Source organism: Leiobunum rupestre, chromosome 6 (assembly GCF_980474605.1).
Source record: "Leiobunum rupestre chromosome 6, qqLeiRupe1.1.hap1, whole genome shotgun sequence".
In the NCBI taxonomy this organism is placed as follows: domain Eukaryota; kingdom Metazoa; phylum Arthropoda; class Arachnida; order Opiliones; family Sclerosomatidae; genus Leiobunum; species Leiobunum rupestre.
The window spans coordinates 33,808,739-33,829,120 of NC_143389.1; the positions used below are offsets into that span (position 1 = coordinate 33,808,739).

The 20,382-nt window shown below is 35.2% G+C and overlaps 6 protein-coding genes across 6 annotated transcripts; 3 read left to right on the plus strand and 3 right to left on the minus strand.

Moving 5' to 3' along the window:
• The first annotated feature begins 453 nt into the window (after positions 1-453).
• Positions 454-4,536, plus strand: LOC149940652 (uncharacterized). Its single transcript, XM_090179983.1, has 11 exons — positions 454-1,254; positions 1,314-1,528; positions 1,873-1,962; positions 2,026-2,207; positions 2,304-2,455; positions 2,516-2,553; positions 2,614-2,806; positions 2,869-3,147; positions 3,357-3,800; positions 3,890-4,032; positions 4,202-4,536. The coding sequence occupies exons 1-11, from the start codon at positions 465-467 to the stop codon at positions 4,337-4,339; spliced, it is 2,664 nt and encodes an 887-aa protein (XP_090036109.1). The 5' UTR covers positions 454-464; the 3' UTR covers positions 4,340-4,536.
• On the minus strand, positions 4,371-10,998 carry LOC149940653 (uncharacterized). The gene is made up of 18 exons (XM_090179982.1): positions 10,804-10,998; positions 10,264-10,342; positions 10,002-10,201; positions 9,653-9,943; positions 9,300-9,593; positions 9,195-9,238; positions 8,807-8,897; positions 8,332-8,748; positions 7,681-8,055; positions 7,387-7,512; positions 6,902-7,325; positions 6,683-6,837; positions 6,582-6,622; positions 5,795-5,888; positions 5,687-5,730; positions 5,422-5,624; positions 5,250-5,365; positions 4,371-4,816 (listed from the first exon to the last, which is right to left on the minus strand). The coding sequence occupies exons 1-18, from the start codon at positions 10,879-10,881 to the stop codon at positions 4,697-4,699; spliced, it is 3,192 nt and encodes a 1,063-aa protein (XP_090036108.1). The 5' UTR covers positions 10,882-10,998; the 3' UTR covers positions 4,371-4,696.
• Positions 10,999-11,096: 98 nt separating this feature from the next.
• alphaCOP (coatomer subunit alpha) lies at positions 11,097-15,630 on the plus strand. The gene is made up of 10 exons (XM_090179981.1): positions 11,097-11,471; positions 11,554-12,431; positions 12,517-12,718; positions 12,780-13,144; positions 13,211-13,373; positions 13,431-13,850; positions 13,916-14,401; positions 14,464-14,623; positions 14,692-14,867; positions 14,934-15,630. Exons 1-10 carry the CDS (start codon positions 11,244-11,246, stop codon positions 15,516-15,518), a joined length of 3,663 nt encoding a protein of 1,220 aa, XP_090036107.1. The 5' UTR covers positions 11,097-11,243; the 3' UTR covers positions 15,519-15,630.
• LOC149940655 (thioredoxin-2-like) lies at positions 15,583-17,233 on the minus strand. The gene is made up of 4 exons (XM_090179987.1): positions 17,040-17,233; positions 16,866-16,970; positions 16,025-16,153; positions 15,583-15,958 (listed from the first exon to the last, which is right to left on the minus strand). Exons 1-4 carry the CDS (start codon positions 17,061-17,063, stop codon positions 15,896-15,898), a joined length of 321 nt encoding a protein of 106 aa, XP_090036113.1. The 5' UTR covers positions 17,064-17,233; the 3' UTR covers positions 15,583-15,895.
• A 733-nt stretch (positions 17,234-17,966) lies between these two features.
• On the plus strand, positions 17,967-19,069 carry LOC149940656 (ribonuclease kappa-like). Its single transcript, XM_090179988.1, has 4 exons — positions 17,967-18,215; positions 18,297-18,450; positions 18,514-18,664; positions 18,731-19,069. The coding sequence occupies exons 2-4, from the start codon at positions 18,382-18,384 to the stop codon at positions 18,790-18,792; spliced, it is 282 nt and encodes a 93-aa protein (XP_090036114.1). The 5' UTR covers positions 17,967-18,215; positions 18,297-18,381; the 3' UTR covers positions 18,793-19,069.
• Positions 19,057-20,379, minus strand: LOC149940657 (RNA-binding protein 34-like). Its single transcript, XM_090179984.1, has one exon. The coding sequence runs from the start codon at positions 20,299-20,301 to the stop codon at positions 19,072-19,074; it is 1,230 nt and encodes a 409-aa protein (XP_090036110.1). The 5' UTR covers positions 20,302-20,379; the 3' UTR covers positions 19,057-19,071.
• Between the last annotated feature and the right edge of the window lie 3 nt (positions 20,380-20,382).

The following is a 20,382-nucleotide window of genomic DNA, read 5'->3' on the forward strand; positions in this document are numbered from 1 at the left end:
TAAAGCTAGGTCTACACCCTACACATTTCCCCTACCCGTTTTTGTGGTTTGGCTTAACCAGTCTTAAGAAAAGTAAGCCTACGCACGAGTTTTAAATAGGCAAATAAGAGATTACACAGCAAGTTGTTTATAAATAAATTAGGATCTGTGAACTAATTGAAGTTCTTCGCGAATCTGAAATCTGAATTTGTCCCCCTTAGATCCCCAAAATGCCATTGTTTATTCCCTCCATACAGGAGTTTACAACCTACGTTAGCCGAATTAAAATTTTTTATTGATTACCAAAATGTTCTAGAAGTTAATACGAACCGCCTATGTACTTTTTTGACCAATTTATTGATAGCCTTTTATACCTTTTCGCGTTTTTCAAGTTACAAAAATATTGACAGTGTTCGAAAAAAAACAATTACAACTACAACTTTCTAAGTAGTATGAATTCTACTAATAATAGCGGCTATGGAGTAATGGAAAAGGCACGGGGCCCACAAAAGTTATTTCAAGAGGGTTTATTTCAAAATGGAGAAGTGTTATCGACGCAGGAAACTAAGAAAAGTCGTTTTTGTTTGGAAAACGGTAAACTAAATGAAATTATTACGTCTAATTTATTGCCGAACAGTTTGATATCGGGGAAAGGGCAAAATGTCGTTAGCCCTAAGTCTAAAAGTCAAGATGGCGTGTCCTCAGATTACGTCTGCCGCGACCAGGGAAGAAAAATTTATCCGTGTCTTGCGAGGCAAGATATGGAATCAAACCTTGGAACTTTTGAATCCCCCTTAAATACCCAAAGCTCTTCGGAAATAGATGCAAAAAAAGTCGAGGAATGGCTTAAAGGGAAATCAGATGGCATGATATTTGAATGCGATGAAGGGGATATGGGAATTTTTGAAGATGAATATGAGCCCAAGATCAACATGCACATTGAGGAAGTTAATAATATAGCTCTGGGTCTTTCTTCCATTCCCTCTGTTACTGAAAATGTGAAAATAGAGAATGCAGTAATGGTAGAAAAGTCAAGTGTTGGGACTCTTTCCAACGATAAATCCGATGGCACTTACATAGACATTTTGGTTCAAACAAGTGATGGGGAAAAGTTTATCAGAGTCAAGTCATCTATTGATTTTGAATCATCATTGCCGAAAAATTTATCAACTCTTCTCACAGAACCGGTTAATTGCACTGTGGGAAATGCAAGCTATGTTAACATGGATGGCTTATTGATGACAGATAATACTCAATTTGAGGCGTTAATAGATGGTAACAAAACTGTGGCATTCTTTCTCAAAGAATTTTATTGATAGTTTTATTCTTTCCAGGCCCTCCTGAAGAAGATCATAATAATGATATTACGGAGTTAAGAGAAGAAAAAGATTCTAGCAACACTTTGTCATCCCATATTTATTGGATTCCGGAATCAAGAGTCAAACCAAAGTTTTTTAAATGTCACTTTGAAGGGTGTGACCAAACTTTCACCAAGGAGACCAAACTTAATGTTCATTTATTGACGCATGAGGAAACTAGACAATTCAAAGTAAGAAACTACTTTTTTCATTCACAATTGCAGCTATGGCAGAAATTTATAATATGTCTTACAAGAGAAGTATTCATATAGGCCATTAAAATAAAACATCTACATTCGCATATTTGGCACAAATTCTAATGGGCACTATTTTCCCACTATATCGCAGATGTATACACTGCAAAATGTGGCTCAAAATTTATTCAGTGTCTTATATCTTCTAGCTATAAAAAATTACACAGTTAGGGATATGTACTTATTTATCCTATTGTATTAGTTTTAAATTTTAAGCACTTTTGAAATATCAACAGTATATGTTTCAAGCAAATAACTTCTGTTTACCTTTTGTTTTCAAGTGCACTTTTGAAGGCTGTGACTGGTGTTTTACCTCAGCATATCGATTGAAGCGTCATTTGTCTTGTCATACTGAAGAGAAAAGTTTTAAAGTACGTAAAGAACAAATTTTAATCCCACAGAAAATCAATGATTTTATTATTACCATTCATTAGTGTGACGAACCTGGTTGTGACAGAAAATTTACCACAGTTTACAATTTGAACAGCCATAAAAGTTTACATAAGAGGCCCAGCTTGATCGAATGCCTGCATCCTGACTGCGAAGAGAAATTTCCTACAAGACGTCAAATGGAATTTCATTTTAAAAAACACAATGATTCCGAAGCCCCTTATTTGTACGTTTCTATCCAATGAGAGCTCAGTTTGAGATTCAGGCTCTTAATTTCATTCTCAATTACATCACAAAAACAATAATGGAAATATTTTTTTAGGTGCCCCGCCTGTGATAAGAGGTTCTATTCCTCAACTTTTCTATCTTCTCATTTACGTGTTCACCAGTTTAGTGAAGAGGATTTAACCTGTCCAATTCCCGAGTGTAAAAAGAAATACACTCGAGTTTGTCAGTTGCGCCAGCATATGAGAGGTATTTTCAATGCTAACTGAATTTAATCAAAGTCATACAAAACATCTTTTTCAATAATAGGCCATACGGGAGAACGTCCATTTGCTTGCACATTTGAAGTAAGCCTTTGCTTAACATCAACAATTGTTTTTTTTTATTTATTTAAAGGTTCTTTTCAGGGTTGTTCTTGGACATTTGTCACCGCCAGCAGACTAACGAGACATATGCGTAAACATACAGGCGAAAGAAAATACATTTGTCCTGAACCAAATTGTGAAAAATCCTTTATGAGGCCAGAACATCTCAAAGGTCATGTTATAGCTCATGCAGCTACTCTAAATGGGGATAAACCATTTAAATGCCCTATTGAAAGTAAATAAATACTGAAAAACTGATCTTTTCTACTTGATCTTATAAAATAAGTTCATCCTTAGATTGCCCCGCCGCTTTCACTGCCAAATCTAGTGTTTATGTTCATCTTAAAAAACACAATTCAAATCAAATGACTCTGTATCCCTGTCCTATCGATGGTTGTCAAAGGAGGTATCGAAGCAGAACCAGTTTGAAGAAGCATTTGATGACGTCTCATTCTACACCGGTGGATAAAATCAATCATATGGAAATGATATCAGTTATTGTTGATAAACCCCCGAAGCAAAATTTAGAGACTGATGGTTTGCTGAATCAAATCGAAAGCATTTTACCTGCTAACGGTACGTTTTTGTATTATATCCTCAATGTAAAAGCTCCCATAGATAGCAGATGTTGAAATTGTTTTCAAATATCTTTAGAGCCTGGGAGCAAAATTAATATGTAGTTTAAAGGCTGATTAAACTAATTAGTTTTTCAGTTTTAGAGGCTGCAAACAATTTAACTATGAATTTCTGCTAACTTTACATTAATATCTATTTGTTAACTTTAGACATAGAAGATGAAAATATGGAATTAAATAGTCAAGAGTCTAGTCTGATTTTATCCGAAAATATTGCTCAAAGCTCTAACAACTTAGAACCAGAAGATTTGAAGAGCAGCATGTTAAATTTAAATTCTATGATCGACGATGCAACGTCCTTCACTTCCAATAATCCTCCAAGTGTTGAAAATGTAGTCAGTCAAGCTTCAACAGAAAATGAGGGCAGCAATAGTCGTTGCACTTCCCCAGAAGGAAGCCTGTTGAGTAGGCGAAGTAGTGTCATTGGAACCGGAAGTGAAATTGAGGCGTTTATTCTGCCACCTCTGCCTGAAGTGAATAAAGGAGGATCAGCTCGTACAGACTTCTGCAGTGCAACCATTCTCAGTGCTAGAGCCAAAAAGAGGCGACTTTTCCGACAGCAGTTAGAAAATGGCGAACCAAATGAACAAATTGGTAAGTTTGTTTTGTTAATTAGGCATTAGGAAACCTAGCTTTAATTTCTATGTAAATTATCTGTTGAAATTCTCCATATCTTTGTAAAGAAACGAGAATCAAAGATCAACTACTTCCTGCAGGAATGCTTTCTTCTACTTCAGATGTGTTTTTAGCTTCATCATCGTTATCTTCGTCTATATCTTTTGTTGACAAAAGCGAAAGGCCATCTTTGGAATGTCAATTGCTTCAGGTATTAAAAGTGTCTTATTAGGTGTGTTTTTGTTGTTAGACACAGAATTAAGAATATTAACGAATTGCAGAGAAAACTTGTTTTTTATTTGTTGGTCTTCAATACTTCGTGTCTTTCTCTAGATCCTCCTCTCTCTCTCTTTTTTTTTAAGTTTGGTTATTTACTTTAGGATGATCCCCCAGTGGTACCTCCAGAAATATATTCTGACACAATTTTGGATGCGATTGTATCAACAGAATTGGCAATTGAACCATGCAGTGGTGCTGGAAATGTATTTCCTGAAACTGTCATGAACGAATTTGAGTAATTGTAAAAGTCTGTAGCGGAATGTTGGTAGGTTATTTTCATTATAAGTTTAACAGTAGATATAGGATTAGTATTTACAGTTAATTGGAAATTATTTATTTGGAAAAGTGAAAGAATGAACAGTTTTTGAAGCGCAATATTGAAATTTAATACTCTCTTCAAAATAAATATTTAAAGAGTAACAAAATATTTTCTTTCAATTCTTACAGTGGTTTTTTGGTAGACATTCTGAATGCTTTAGAAGCTTTATATCAACAGTTTTCCTTTCTTTTTTACATTTTTAAAAGCATTTTTTTACATGAAACTTAAAAAAACCTACTCGATAATGAAACTGAACAAACAGGAGAAAAATTCTGTTTTATGACATTAGTCTTGCTACGTCTTCATTAGGAGGTTCTAGGTTATTCAAAATAGTTTTTAATTCTCCAACAATTTTTTGAAGCTCAGTATTTCCTTTAGCAGCCCAATCATCAACTTCCTAAAAATGTAAATATAAAATTTAAGTTTAGGCTGATATAATTAAACCAATACATTCCACTGCTTATTGTAAATCAACTTTTAACAATGATTGGAGGAAAAACTTGTCATAACAGCTACCAATTGGAGAGCAATGCATTTAAGTTCTGGGTCAAATAAATAGCTGATGCCACTCATGGTGAAGTTTCAAGAAATTTGGTCAAAAAAAACCAATCCCGTGGTTTAAGTTAAGTCAAATGTTTTGAGGTTCTTTACCCACAATCCATGAATTTGTGAAAAATACCATAAAGAATATGAGCAAATGATCAATCCAAGTAGATAAATTCCTGTTATTACAAAAACACCCTGCCTCTAAGAAAATTGGCTTTTAATTATTGATGTAAACTCAGTAACTAAACCATATTAATATCAGTAACCATTAGTAATATAATTACTTGAATAATTTTTTTCTTTTTGATAAAGAAATGAGCTTTTATCACTTCTTCAAATCCGGGACAAGGCTTTTGTAGTTGGTCTAACATGGCAAATTTGATGTTATTGATCTTAACATCTATAAAATATTCAGATTCTTATTATCGCTCAACTTTAATTTAAGTAAATATTTACTGTTATTGTAGTTTTCACTCTCTGTCTTTCCCCTTGTAGTGCCTATCCAAGCTTCATAACCAGGTTCATTGAAGTAGGGGTCTGAGATTAAAATTAACGATTGTATAGAGACCAGAACTTGTAGTATGGTTGACATCTCTGTCCACTGTTCACCCTGAACTCCATTCCACGTTCCCAAAAGAGATAGGCAAACTTTACCACAGCTTTTTGAAATAAAAAAATTGTTTAAAACTAATCCACGACTAAAGCCAGTGTAATAACTTACTTGTATAGATTAGGATTGAACCTCACTGTTCCACCTCCAGTGGTCTAAATGACAAAAACATTCTTAATACAATTTATGGAAGTAATATATTGAAGTTGCGATATTCACCTGAAAATGAACTGTAGGTGGGGCTTTTGGAAATGTTGTGGGGAAAAATATATCAAATACAAAGCACCCATTTGAGTATGGAGTTCCTTCCGGTCTGCCAAAAATTAGTAATTAAGAGTTTAAAACTTAACTACATTTGATAATAACTCAAGTGATATAACACCAACAAGTATGACAACAGTGTAAATTTTTTTACTTTTTTTAGTGGCCAAAAAATATATTGAAATAGCGGCATTCAGAAAATTATGGGAAGTATAGTTTTCTATGTAGTTAAAATTTAAGTCAAGGCTTAGCAAAATTTAAAACTCTTTCCACATGAAAGTTAACTCTTATTTTGACGAAATTATTAATAATTATTGAATAGGAATCTGATAGATTATAATAATAATCAGCTAGGCTAATACCCAAGGCACCAGCTTAGGCTCAAGTCATCTAGTGACTTAAAAAGCCTTTAAACAGGTGGCTTTTATTATTATTATAATGTGTAGGAGGGTGGTGGCAAGCCCTTCATGCCACGTGAGACAACAGCTCCCTACACTAACTATTATCGTTAACCTCTACAAGTTTTTATGGAAACGGGAAACCGAAGAACTCCTTTAGCCAGTGGGGAGAGTACTTGCAAACTATAGGAATAGCTCCCCTTGCTGCGAAGCGAAAGCGCTAACCACTCCTCCACCCCACCTTTATTTAAAACACAGGTGGTAATATAATAAAAACATGCCCAGACAAGTTTACATTAAGATTAATAATTATTAAATTACTTATAATTATATTCAGATATACATACCCAGTGATTAAGGCGCGCATCAAAGTACATTTTTCTTCATCCTACAAATAGTATTCATATAACTAGGTGACTTAAATACGCTTTTCAAAAGTTATAATTACCGTTCTGACAAATATTGAAGAAGCTAGATCCAGGGGTAATGAAGAAGAGAGTGATGACAGCTCCTGTGCAACTCTAATTATTTGCTGCTGTGAAACTGCCCCACCAGGTTTGAACTTGGAAGCAAAATGGTGCTTTTTTACACTGTTATCGGAAACTATTGGGAAAATATTAAATCAATGGCACTGTTTAAAAAAATTCAGAAAATGCCCAGGCTTTACGTTCAATTTTCCAACTTTCAAACTGCAATGGTTTGAGACACTTCCTATAGATTTGGGCCAGTATTTCATCGCCATTTTTTTCAACGCTTGATGAAGCTTGACACAAAGGTTGGGATGAATTGACGCAATCCATAACTTCATCTTCGTAAGTGACTTTACACCTATTACTATTAGTTCCGTCCATAGCCAATGGCAACAAATTGACCATTTTAAGATTTTCCGTAGCTACACTGAAAAGTTTGGATATTTCTCTGGCAATTTTCTCATCAGCTACATTTGAATTTTTGGGTCTGGATGGGGTTTGTTTTGTAGGTAGATTTATGAAGGTGGAACTTTGAGGAACATTTTCTTCTTCCTCATGAGACATTCCAGGAACAACCCCATTTGCCGTGACTTTGTCCAAATGGTTGATGATGAAGTTGGCCTAATATGTTAATTAAGAATCAATGTTTTTAATTATACATAAAAAATAAAATTTCTTTTACATTCTCCGAAAGGTTTTTCAGCAAGGAATAAAGACTGATTTTTTGATCAGGTAGCGAAGCTAGCAAGGGCACGAGACACCTTTGATTGGCAATTTCAGTCACTATAGCAATGATAACTCTGTAAAGCTAAAAAAATAAAATAAATAAAGGTAGCTGGTTGTTTTTTAGAACAAATAAATATCCTCTGAATAAGGACGGAGAATTTATCATTACACTAGATGTATGGCTCCAGTCAAATTATCCCATATTATCTTCATAGGATATTTAGGAGTTTCTTTCTAAAAATGCAATTACCCCAATATGCCTAGAAACTTCCAAGAAAGAATCCACTCCGAGGTATTTTTCTAAGAATGGAATCAAGGCCGAGCCTTCAAGGATGCCATAAATGTCTTCTTCAGCTTTGTTTTCAAAATTTATAACACCGCAAGAGCCATTAGAAGAATTACTAATTGACCAATCTGAAGAATGATAGTTGCTGCTTCCATTTCCTCCATCTGATGAAAATAGACTTTCTTCTCCAGAACTAGATCTCCGGACCATTTGTCCGGTGGAAAGATGCTGGCTTGGTGCGTTATTATTATCACCATTACTGGCCATAGCGTTGGAACTATTCTTTTTGGAAAACTCTTTTTGGAGATCTCGTAGAATATCACTCAAAACGATCTCTACCTATTTGGCAAAAAAATAAGTTGAACAAGGTTTTAAGAATATTTAGTTTCGGTCTTGGAATTTCTGGGAAGGAATAAATTTTTTTTAAATAACATTCAATAAACAATCACTATTACTTAAAGGAATAGTGAACAGCAAAATTAAACAGGAACAAGAATAGTGAAAACAATCTTATATGTAGCTCGAAAATGTTTAAAGAGATAGTGAACATAAATTTTTTTTTGAAAAATTCTTAACAGGTATCGTTAATTAAAAGAAATAAAATTCTTAAGTTACTTGCGCATCTCGCTCCTTCGAAGCAGCCAGGTAAGCGTTGATATCCCAACCAATATTTCTGTGACCAGAACCATATCCAGTTCCTTTGGCCCAAAAATCTTTGCTAGCTAGAGATTTTTTCAAAGTTCCATCTTTGGCCTTTTTAATACAAGATGAAGATGAGTAGGCCAAAAAGTGTTTGCCTTTGAGAGCTGCCAAGCCTTTGTAAGCTGGTAATAGCAAGGGACTAGACGGTGCGGAGACTGAGCAGAATTTATCGGTTTTACTCGAGGCAGATTTAGGTTTGGAGGTAGATTGACCAAAGATACAACTAGTGGTTGAGACAGCAGCGTGGTTTTCTTTAGGGGGTAAGTAGGCTTGGATTCCAGGATAGCTTGGTGGATTATTACGAGCACCTCTGGGAGCCATTTCACTGACCTGTTGAACAATATCCATAATTAAAATTGTAAAAAATTATCAAAACAAGTAAACTTACCACGCTCAAACGAAGTAGAGAATGTTCGACATCATAATAGGCACCATCGGGATTTCTTTTTGGATCACTTTTACAATCATCCAGATCAAGCCTAGAACATTTTTATTAAAATATTTAATTTTCCTTTTGAAGTTAAGTACTGTCATAAGTCTATAATAGTATTCCATAAGTGTGACAAAATTCTTGGTATGAGAAATTTATACTGGGAGCTATTCATGACAAGATTTTATATGCTGGATTGGTCATTGTTTCTCTTCCCCTCGCTTGGGGGTGATTTTCTTAGTGTGACAATATGAAGGACTCTCAGTAAAATATTTCCCAAAGAAAAATGCTTATGAAATATTATCAACTGTAAATTTGTACTATTGACAGAACATGATATAGCTACCTGCAATTTATCTCTAGGAATTCCTTGACTTTTTCAAGAATATGCTATTTTAATAACATTTCATTAGTATTAATTATTTAATTAATATTAATCAGTTGAAATTACTTTCATATTACTTGCAGGATTCCAGTTTGATAATTGGAACAATTTTAGGAAATCAAAACTTGTTAAGTTTTCATTGTTAATACCCTTAATTCTTGGACGGATAACTCTCACCAGTGGTGGATAAAACGGATACAGATCCATATCAAATTTCATACAGAGTTCAATATAATCGTAATTAAATTTCTTCTCTAATTCTTTTAAGTCACTAGCTAATGCAGAATCTTTGAATTTGCTAAGTTTAACTATCCAACTGAATATGTTGTCGTCAATGGGTTGACTAGAGATTCCAAACTCCTTTCAAAAATACGCATTGTTTTTACTTCTTGATTAAATAATTTTACTAATAACTTTACTTTTTCATGTTCCATAACTGTAATTAAGTCATTGGAAAGAATGGCTGAAGCCGCAGGATTGCTGAAAATTTGTTTTACTTGATTTGATTTAAACTTATTGGAGCCTGAAGTGTCTTTGGCCATTTCTTCTCTTAATTTAGCTTCTTTTGCCCTCCATTGAATTTTTAACCTGGTAATAGTCAGTTCCCATTCTGTTGTAAAAATTCTTTCATCATCAGACATCATATCATCGATAAACATGTTGTCATCTCCTTCAACATCTTCCACCATTTCATCTTCAGTATGATCATCCTGTGATATTTTCAATATTTAATAAAAGGTTCTTTTACATTAAAATACGTTTGAATACCTCTGATGACATAGATTGGTTATGATCATCCAAGTTTCCTTTTGGTACGTATGTCTCAACAATCCTGTTTAGAACATCTTCCATAGATAAATTCTTATCAGCACGATCAAGTAAAAATTCGTTTAATGCATTACACCAAAGACCAACAGTCGCAGGCCCTTCAACATAGTAGTTGCTACCTTCTTCTTGGTTAGGATACCCTTTAAACAAATTTAAAAAATTTTTTCATTAAGAATTAACTTAGGAAAAGAGAAGCCCTTACCATCAGGAATGAATAATTTTATCTCGTAAAGGTCAAGCAACAATTTGATCAAAATTCTCCCATCATCTAACACTGAAGACTTTGGATATAAAACAAGTAATGTTTACACAAAATCATATTTTTCAAATTGCATGACATCATAGCTGTAGCTTTAGCGATGGCTGCCAAAGTGCCTAAAAGGTTAATTGATTCTAACTAATTTCTATTACTGTAAATAGCTTGTCCTTCTTTTTACTTTGTTCGCATTAATAATTTTGTACCATTTGGTTTATTTCCAAGGCGAAAACTATGTTTAAAAAGTAAAAACAAAAATGTTGGCTCATGTTAATAGCCTTTTAATTTCTTTTTAATTAGCTTCTATCTGTAAATCTAAAACTGACAAAACACACTGACAATGTGATTTTGGTTGTCTTTACATGCTTATGAGCAAAGTTTTGTGAGTAATCAATGGATAGGAACTGTGCACTACGTTGTAGCTGCCTTCGCTTCAAGTTCAGTATAGCTTAACAAAGGCTTAAGTGATAAACCAATTTTACTTACATCAAGAAGAAAAACTTTGTCATTTTTATTAACTTCTGACCAAAGATTGAAATCTTCGTTTACCTTCTCTGCAGACATAACTGTTGACAATTTACAAATACAAGTTTATAAAAAAAAATATGGGACTAAATCTTTCGAAGACATTCAAGGAAAACGTAAAACCATCACATTTTCATTTTCTGAAGGAAATAATCATCAAAATAAATGACGTCACTGATATCATCCAATTTTCAACCAGCAAAATAACTGACACCGAAAATTAAAAATAATTCGCATTCTAGCCAATAGTGTTTCGGAATCGGTTTTAAGGCTAGTCCTATTGGACGAAATAGTTGGCCCAAAGGTCATCCGGCGTTTAACGCTGACGACTTGACGTATTGCCATTGCCAACGAGGCACTGTTAACGAAATTTTAATTTTAATTGTGATTTAAAGGATACGATGTTAACCAAATTTGAAACTAAATCGGCCAGGGTTAAAGGGCTGGGTTTTCATCCTAAACGACCCTGGATATTAGCTAGTTTACATAATGGAGTTATCCAACTTTGGGATTATCGAATGTGCACTTTGCTGGACAAGTTCGATGAACATGATGGTCCAGTTCGGGGTATATGCTTTCACAATCAGCAACCCCTTTTTGTTTCCGGGGGTGATGACTATAAAATTAAAGTAAAATTTATTTAACGCATGATTCTAAGCTTACATTGATTAAGTGATTTTCTAAGCATTTTATTTTTAACCTACTTTGCAGGTGTGGAACTATAAACAGCGGAGATGCATTTTCACGTTACTGGGACATTTGGATTACATACGTACCACTACCTTTCACCATGAGTATCCTTGGATCCTCAGTGCATCTGACGATCAAACTATTAGGATCTGGAATTGGCAGTCCCGAACTTGCATTTGCGTATTGACAGGACACAATCATTATGTCATGTGCGCTCAGTTTCATCCATCGGAAGATATGGTTGTATCGGCATCATTGGATCAAACTGTCAGAGTTTGGGACATCTCTGGACTTAGGAAGAAAAATGTGGCTCCTGGACCCGGAGGATTAGATGACCATCTGAAGAATCCCAGTCATACTGACCTTTTTGGGACATCGGACGCTGTTGTAAAGCATGTCTTGGAAGGCCATGATCGTGGAGTCAATTGGGCTACCTTCCATCCAACAATGCCTTTGATTGTCTCTGGTGCTGATGACAGACAAGTTAAACTTTGGAGAATGAATGACTCTAAAGCTTGGGAAGTGGATACTTGTCGAGGACACTATAATAATGTCTCTAGCGTAATATTCCACCCAAGACAAGAATTAATCTTGAGTAATTCGGAAGATAAAAGTATCCGTGTCTGGGACATGACCAAGAGAACTTGTCTTCATACCTTCCGCCGAGAACATGACAGATTCTGGATTTTAACTGCTCATCCAAGTCTGAACTTCTTTGCAGCGGGTCACGATAGCGGGATGATAATATTTAAACTGGAAAGAGAAAGACCAGCATTTGCTGTTCATGCCAATATGCTGTTTTATGTGAAGGATAAATATTTAAGGAAACTGGATTTCACAAATTCCAAGGATTCCGTGGCTCTTCAAACTAGGGGGGGGAACCGAAGCCCTGTTTTTAGGTATTCAATTTCAACATTGTACAGAAATTTTCTGATTTAGCTTGAACTAGTAAAAATATTTTGTTTTTAATTTTCATTATTTTAGTTTATCTTACAATGCAGCTGAAAATGCTGTTTTGTTGAGTACCCGAACAAGCAACCTGGATAACAGCACTTATGACCTTTATGTGGTCCCTAAAGAAGCTGACTCTCAAAATCCAGACTCTGCTGAATGCAAAAGGTCTTCGGGATTAACCGCTGTTTGGATAGCCAGAAACAGATTTGTAGTTTTAGACAGAACACACACGGTAATTTTCTTTTTCTCAGATTATGTTTTTTAGCTTTCAACTAACTGTTTCCCATATTTAGGTCATCATTAAGAATATAAAGAATGAAGTTGTGAAGAAAGTTCAGACTCCAAATTGTGATGAGATATTTTATGCTGGAACTGGAATGCTGCTTTTAAGAGATAGTGACGGAATGGTTTTCTTTGACGTCCAACAAAGCAGAGCTTTAGCTACCGTCAAAGCTCCTAAAGTGAAATATGTCATCTGGAGTGCTGATATGAGTCATGTTGCCATGCTCAGCAAGCACACCATCACTGTTTGCAACCGCCGAATGGATATCTTGTGCAGCGTTCAAGAAAATACCCGAGTGAAAAGCGGAGCTTGGGAAGAAACCGGAGTTTTTATTTACACTACGTCAAATCATATCAAATATGCCTTAACCAATGGGTTAGTCCCGCTTGTTCTATTGTGAAAATGAATAAGAGTATAATGAACCTTTTTTAAATTTTACAGGGATCATGGGATTATCCGAACCCTAGATGTTCCAATTTATATTACTAGAATACACGGAAGTAGTGTGTACTGCCTCGATAGAGAATGCAGGCCCAGAGTCTTAGGAATTGACCCTACTGAATACCATTTCAAATTGGCTTTGGTTAATCGCAAATATGATGAGGTATAATTAACTTGAAAAATGATTAAAAGTTGAAAAAGTTTAACACTGTTTTTAAAGGTTTTGCACATGGTTCGAAATGCTAAACTTGTTGGACAGTCAATCATCGCGTATTTGCAAAAAAAAGGATACCCGGAAGTGGCCCTGCATTTTGTCAAAGATGAAAAGACTCGTTTTGGCTTGGCCCTCGAATGCGGAAATATTGAAGTTGCATTAGAAGCAGCAAGAACCTTGGATGACAAAAATTGTTGGGAGAAGTTGGGTGAAGCTGCTTTGCTTCATGGAAACCATCAAGTTGTAGAAATGGCCTACCAACGTACCAAGAACTTTGATAAACTGTCTTTTCTTTATCTAATAACTGGAAACCTTGAAAAATTGAGGAAAATGATGAAAATTGCTGAAATTAGAAAAGATATCAGTGGCCAGTTTCAAAATTCTCTTTATCTTGGAGATGTTTCAGAAAGAGTGAAAATTCTTAAGGTAATATCAGCTTTTCCCACTTTCTTTGAAATTTGAGATGTTCAATTTTCTGGATTTCAATACAGAGCTGCGGGCAATCATCCGTGGCCTATCTATGTGCTGTAACACACGGCCTAAATGAAGAAGCGGAATCATTGAAAGAAACTTTAGAAAGCAGTAATGTGAACCTACCAGAACCAAATCTCAGCGCTGTGCTGTTGAGACCTCCTTGTCCAATTGCTTACACCGAGGAAATATGGCCGTTGCTCAGTGTTTCTCGTGGATTTTTGGATGGAGCGATTGGTCTGAAGAAAACGGCTATGACGGCTGAAATTTCCGATGAAGGAATGGGTGAAGGATGGGGCATGGATGATGACATTCTTATGGATGAAGATGGCGGGGTTCTAGATGGAGGAATAGACTTGGAAGAAGATGGCGAGAAACCTGGAGAAGGAGATGGTTGGGAAGTTGAGGACGACCTGGATTTGCCTCCTGAGCTGGAACAATCAGCAGCAGCTGCAGGTGGCGAAGGCTATTTCGTTCCTCCAACTCATGGTGTTCCTCAAACTCAAGTAACGTTCTTTTATTAAAATTTATTTACTATTATTAAAATTATCTTTTAAAAATCATTTAGGTTTGGTGCAATAATTCCAAATTGCCTGTTGATCACGTATTAGCTGGATCTTTTGAAACAGCCTTCCGACTTTTGCATGATCAAGTTGGATTTGTCAACTTTGATCCTTTAAAAACACTGTTTTTGACAACATATAGCCGTGCGAGAACAGCTTATCAAGGTACTAACACCTATTTATCACTTTTATTATCTTCTATGTAGCACGCCGAGTTCTTTTTATTTTTACAGGCTTGCCTTACTTGTCCACAATGTACAGCTATCCTCATCGTAACTGGAAGGAAGCTGGTGCCAAAGGAGGGCTTCCAGCTGTCGGTTGCAAACTAAATGATTTGATTCAAAGGCTTCAGTCTTGCTACCAATTAACTACGTCAGGGAAATTTCAAGAGGCAATTGACAGATTTAGAGTAATTAATTTTTTTTATTTTCAGTTCAATTTTTTTAATTTTTGAAGTAAAATGTATAATTTCCAGGTTCTACTTCTAAATTGTGCTTTGTTGTCCGTTGATACAAAACAAGAAATTGTGGAAGTCCAGCAATTGATGGAAATCTGCCGGGAGTATATATTAGGTTTATCAATGGAATTAGAAAGGAAAGCGTTACCCAAAGATTCCTTAGATGAACAGAAAAGGATTTGCGAAATGGCCTCTTACTTTACACATTGTAATTTGCAACCGGTCCATTTAATCCTCACCCTACGTACAGCCCTCAACCTATTTTTCAAGCTAAAGAACTATAAAACTGCGGCTTCATTTGCAAGGAGGCTCTTAGAATTGGGACCGAAGCCTGATTTGGCTGCCCAAACCAGGAAATACCTGCAGGTATGTGACAAATCACCAACTGATCAACACCAACTACACTACGATGAACATAACCCGTTCTCAGTTTGTGCTGCAACCTACAAACCCATATATCGTGGAAAACCAGAGTCAAAATGCCCCTTTTGCCAATCTAGTTACATTCCTGATCATAAAGAGTCGGTTTGTCATGTTTGTAACGTAGCAGAAGTAGGGAAAGATACAATTGGGTTAAGAATTAGTCAGATTCAATTCCGTTAATTTAAATTTTTATTTTGGAATTGGTATATTTATATATATATATATGAAATGGAAACGCTGCATGTAATATTTCCACAATTTATTCACAAAATACAACAATTTTAAAAATTGATGGAAGCAGTGTTTTTTTTCTCAATTTAAACATGGACAGTGAAAGTGAAATTGTCTAGTACTAAGCCAATTGCTCGTGAAACAGTTTTACAATAGCAAAAGGAATGATAGAAGTTCTTTAATTAGTTAATAAACATGAGAATTAAAACATTATATCAAATTGCAGCTATTAGAAATTTAATTTAAACTTAATAATCAAGGCCTTTCAACCATCCATTATCGCTAGGACAGTTTTTTTTTTGCATTTTAAATAACATTTTGATTTATTAAAGGTGTTTCACAACCATTTCCTTCAACTTTGTTTGGTTGGCACCAGAAAATTCATCAACCTATTGAATAAAAAAAAAGATTATTTATTGCCCAAGCAATTGAAATAGCTATAGAAAAATGACCACCTTTGATTTATTTTTGATGAATAAGAAAGTTGGCATACAACTGATGTTGTATTCTTGCGCAATATCCTCACATTCTTCAACATCTACCTTGATAAAATTGGCTTTATCCTTAAACTCCTCTGAGAGTTCCTGTTCATAAGTAAACATTATTATACAATGTGTCAGTCACTAGGCAATAATTTATAAAGGTATGTTGTATCTGTTTAGGCCATTAGGTGCTTGGGAGTGTACCCTTAAGATAATCACACCTAGTTATACAATTATAGGAAATTTTTTATAATAAGGATAATCAATAATAAATTACGCTAATGAAAGGCGCAATGGCTTTGCAAGGGCCGCACCATGTTGCGTAAAATAATTTATAAAGGTATGTTGTATCTGTTTAGGCCATTAGGTGCTTGGGAGTGTACCCTTAAGATAATCACACCTAGTTATACAATTATAGGAAATTTTTTATAATAAGGATAATCAATAATAAATTACGCTAATGAAAGGCGCAATGGCTTTGCAAGGGCCGCACCATGTTGCGTAAAATAATTTATAAAGGTATGTTGTATCTGTTTAGGCCATTAGGTGCTTGGGAGTGTACCCTTAAGATAATCACACCTAGTTATACAATTATAGGAAATTTTTTATAATAAGGATAATCAATAATAAATTACGCTAATGAAAGGCGCAATGGCTTTGCAAGGGCCGCACCATGTTGCGTAAAATAATTTATAAAGGTATGTTGTATCTGTTTAGGCCATTAGGTGCTTGGGAGTGTACCCTTAAGATAATCACACCTAGTTATACAATTATAGGAAATTTTTTATAATAAGGATAATCAATAATAAATTACGCTAATGAAAGGCGCAATGGCTTTGCAAGGGCCGCACCATGTTGCGTAAAAATCCACCACCACTAAGTTGTTGCCGGCATCCTCTAATACTTGATCGAAATGACTCTAAATGATAATAATAACGATGGTTTAACGGGAAAGCCAAAGATAAATTTTTATATTTAATAAACTTACTCTGTTGGTAATTTGGACAACCATCTTCGTTAATAATTAAATACGATTTAACGTCTTGGATCAAAGTAAGCCCAGTTTTATAATATTTCTGGCGGCAAAACCGGATGAGAACGTCGGATGACGACAGGGATTCTGAGAATCTTTTATCTTTCTCAACCAAAGACCACAAAATTAAAGGATTTACCCATTCGCCGCGTCACACCCAATGAGGTAGAATAAATAGAGATCCAAATCCGCCTTCCAGGACTTACCTTTCGCGGGACAGTATTTGTTGAGTTGGAGAGTTAGGCAAGTCAAAGATAATTTAAACTCGTACCCTAGATTCGAATACTGAGAGCTTTCCCATTGACGGTTTTGTTACGAAGCGTTTACCCTTTTCCGGCACGTGACCTCAGAAAACTCTGGCTCCATCGGTTGTGGCACGGCCAACTTCGATCACGCGCTGCCGAGCTATATAACGCGGCAGTGCGTGATCGAAGTTGGCCGTGGTTGCGGTAAGGCGCAAACCATGGAGCGAATTTTTTCTGAGTTCCGGCGGGAAGTGGGTAAACGCTATCGGCAACGCGCGAGAGAGTGATTTCGAATCTAGGGTACGAGTTTAAATTATCTTTGGGCAAGTAAATGAACTTAATCAAATCGTGCTGGCGCCATCTATCGTGTTATTGGAAAACTAAACATTAATATATGTTGAAAAAGTGTCTGCTTATAGAAACAGATGGCGCCAATACGATTGGATAAAGTTGAAACTTAAGCCTAATTCTCCTACTCAAATAAAACGTGTCCCACGAATCCCAGATTTGTTTGGATCTCTTTTTATTCTACCTCATTGGTCACACCCAAAGTGTTCCAAAAACGTTTTTTTATTTTTAAATGTTCGATTTATTACTCATTCCTTCGATGCTCCAAGAGAAGCCCACTATGTGGCTTATGGAGCCCTTTGTATAAATAAATACTCCATTGCGTCACGCCTCCTGCCGCCAAACAAGAGATCGCAGTTGGCCTTTACTGTCACGAGACATGAAAAAAATCGACGACAAGAGAAGGTAATAGTATAGATTAAACTTACGGCGGACTAATACACAGAGAAATATAGCCTAGATGAAAAGTAGTTTTAATAATGCTATCTTGTCATTGTGACGAGTAAATACTGTACCAAAGTTTTTGGTGAATTTACCGGTAAGCCTTACTTTAAATTACGAAATAAGGATATATATTTTTCATTTAATAATTAATCATATGAAATCCATATACTGATAGGTGTAAGAATTGAAAAAGAGTTAGAGAAGAGACCCTTTTCTATTCTTGGTCTTAAGCCTGTGTGAAGAATTAAAGATCAACCAAAATGAGGATTTGTGGACCTAAATTGTCAATTTGTTGTTCAATAGTCAGTGTTTGGGGTATTGTTATGCTGGTATGTTGAACGTTTAAAAACTTATTTAACGCAAGTGATATAAAAATTGGGTATTTTTTTCAGGTTTTGATGGGAGTATTCCTGTACGTACACAGCGCAACATTTGCGGAGGATCTTGAGCTGGACGAAGATGCGGAAAATTTCAATGCTCAAGTGGATCAACATTTTACTCGTACAGCTTACAACTGTTGGATAGCAGCTCTGTTATATGTTGGTAAGTATGAATAAGGGTCTATTTTTTGAATACCAAATTCTAAAAATAAATCATGTTTTTCTCTAGTATCATTTGCATTTTCTGTGCATCAGTACTTTGCCAATAGGAGAGTTCAACATAGTTTATAATTTATGAAATCTACTTAATTTGTAGCTAGTCAATATACGTTTAATATATAACCTTGAATTCTTAATAATATCGCCTCCTATTAATCATTCAAGGTCTCGTGGTTGCAAAATAAGATAGAATCAAGTGTAATGTGTAAATAATGTTTAAGCATTCCATCATTCAAGAAACGATTGTAAATATAATTGTTGGAAAAAAATTATTTAGGTGCCCAAATCTTTAAATTGTCTGTGTTAAATGTTTGAAATATCCATTACATTGAATAATTGAAACAATGAACTTTATTGTTTCTTTGATTTTTTCTTGGATGAATTAAATTTCCCCACTTTTGACGGGTGTAATTTGGCATTTTTAGCAGATACCTTGATATTTTTTTGTATTCTAACACGTTCATTAACATTCTCTACACTTCTGACTCCCTCGAAGCTATTATTACTCTTTTGCCCCATCCATTCTGCGTTTTTAAGGAATTTAAACTGTTGCTGAGAAGTTTTAGGTTGCAGTTTTGAGTTATTAGTTTTTGATTTCATATTAGCTGGTTGTGATATTCTTCCGGCATGTTTAATTTTTTCCTTTTTAGCAGGAAATACTCTGATATTCCTATTGGCTAGCTCTTCATCATGTTTCTTAAGCGCCTTTAATACACCAGATTCTTCTTTGAACGCTACATAACCAAATCCTTTCCCAGCTCCAGTAGCTTTATCCCTTATTATTCTAACTGACTGAATTTCTCCGCAATATTGGAAGAAAGACCTAAGCTCGTCATCAGTTAGGCCAAATGGCAGATTACCCACAAAAACCGAACATTTGTGGTTGTGATCTTTATTATCAGCCAAATCAACTCTGATATAGTTTCCTTCGATGCTTAAGCCATTTACCTCCACAGCAGCTGTTGCTTCTTCAACATTTTTGAAAATGACATAAGCATTAACACTTTCTCTTTCAGGGTGGAAGTTTTTGGTTATGACAGCCAATTTTTTAGTAAGACTTGGTTTTCCAGGAATAGCATTTCTGATTCGTATACTTTGTAGTTTTCCATATTTAGAAAATAGAGATTTTATTTGCTTTTTTGAGAAATTAGTAGGGAGATTCCCAACAAACAGAGTCCTTGTCAGCTTCTCCTTTTCCTGTTCTTCATTCTCAACCTTGGAATCTTTATTCATAGCTTCAGTGTCAGCATCTTTAGAGTTTTTCAGCATCAATTTATCTTTTTCTTTTATACATACTTCCTCAGTTGAAATTGAATTTTCTGGATGTTTAGATAGAGGACCCTTGTTTTTCTGTAATTTTTTCCCAAGCTTCTGCTTTTTACTCTTTCTTTCATCTGTCACAGAAGCAATAGTTATTGTTTGTTCAATAGATTTTCTTTTCTTGCTTTTGCTATCATCTAACTTCAATGAAGCATCTAGCGTTGGTGTTATTGACACTAAGTTCACACTCTCAGAGTCAATGTTAGTTGATTTATTTGAAAACAATTTTGAAATGGCACCTAATGCATATTTTTCTGACATTTTTCTAGTAGATACGGTAGTATTTAGGCGAAAGAATATTTGGATTTAACCAAACGCGGTCGCGTGGCTCGTGGGTTAAAA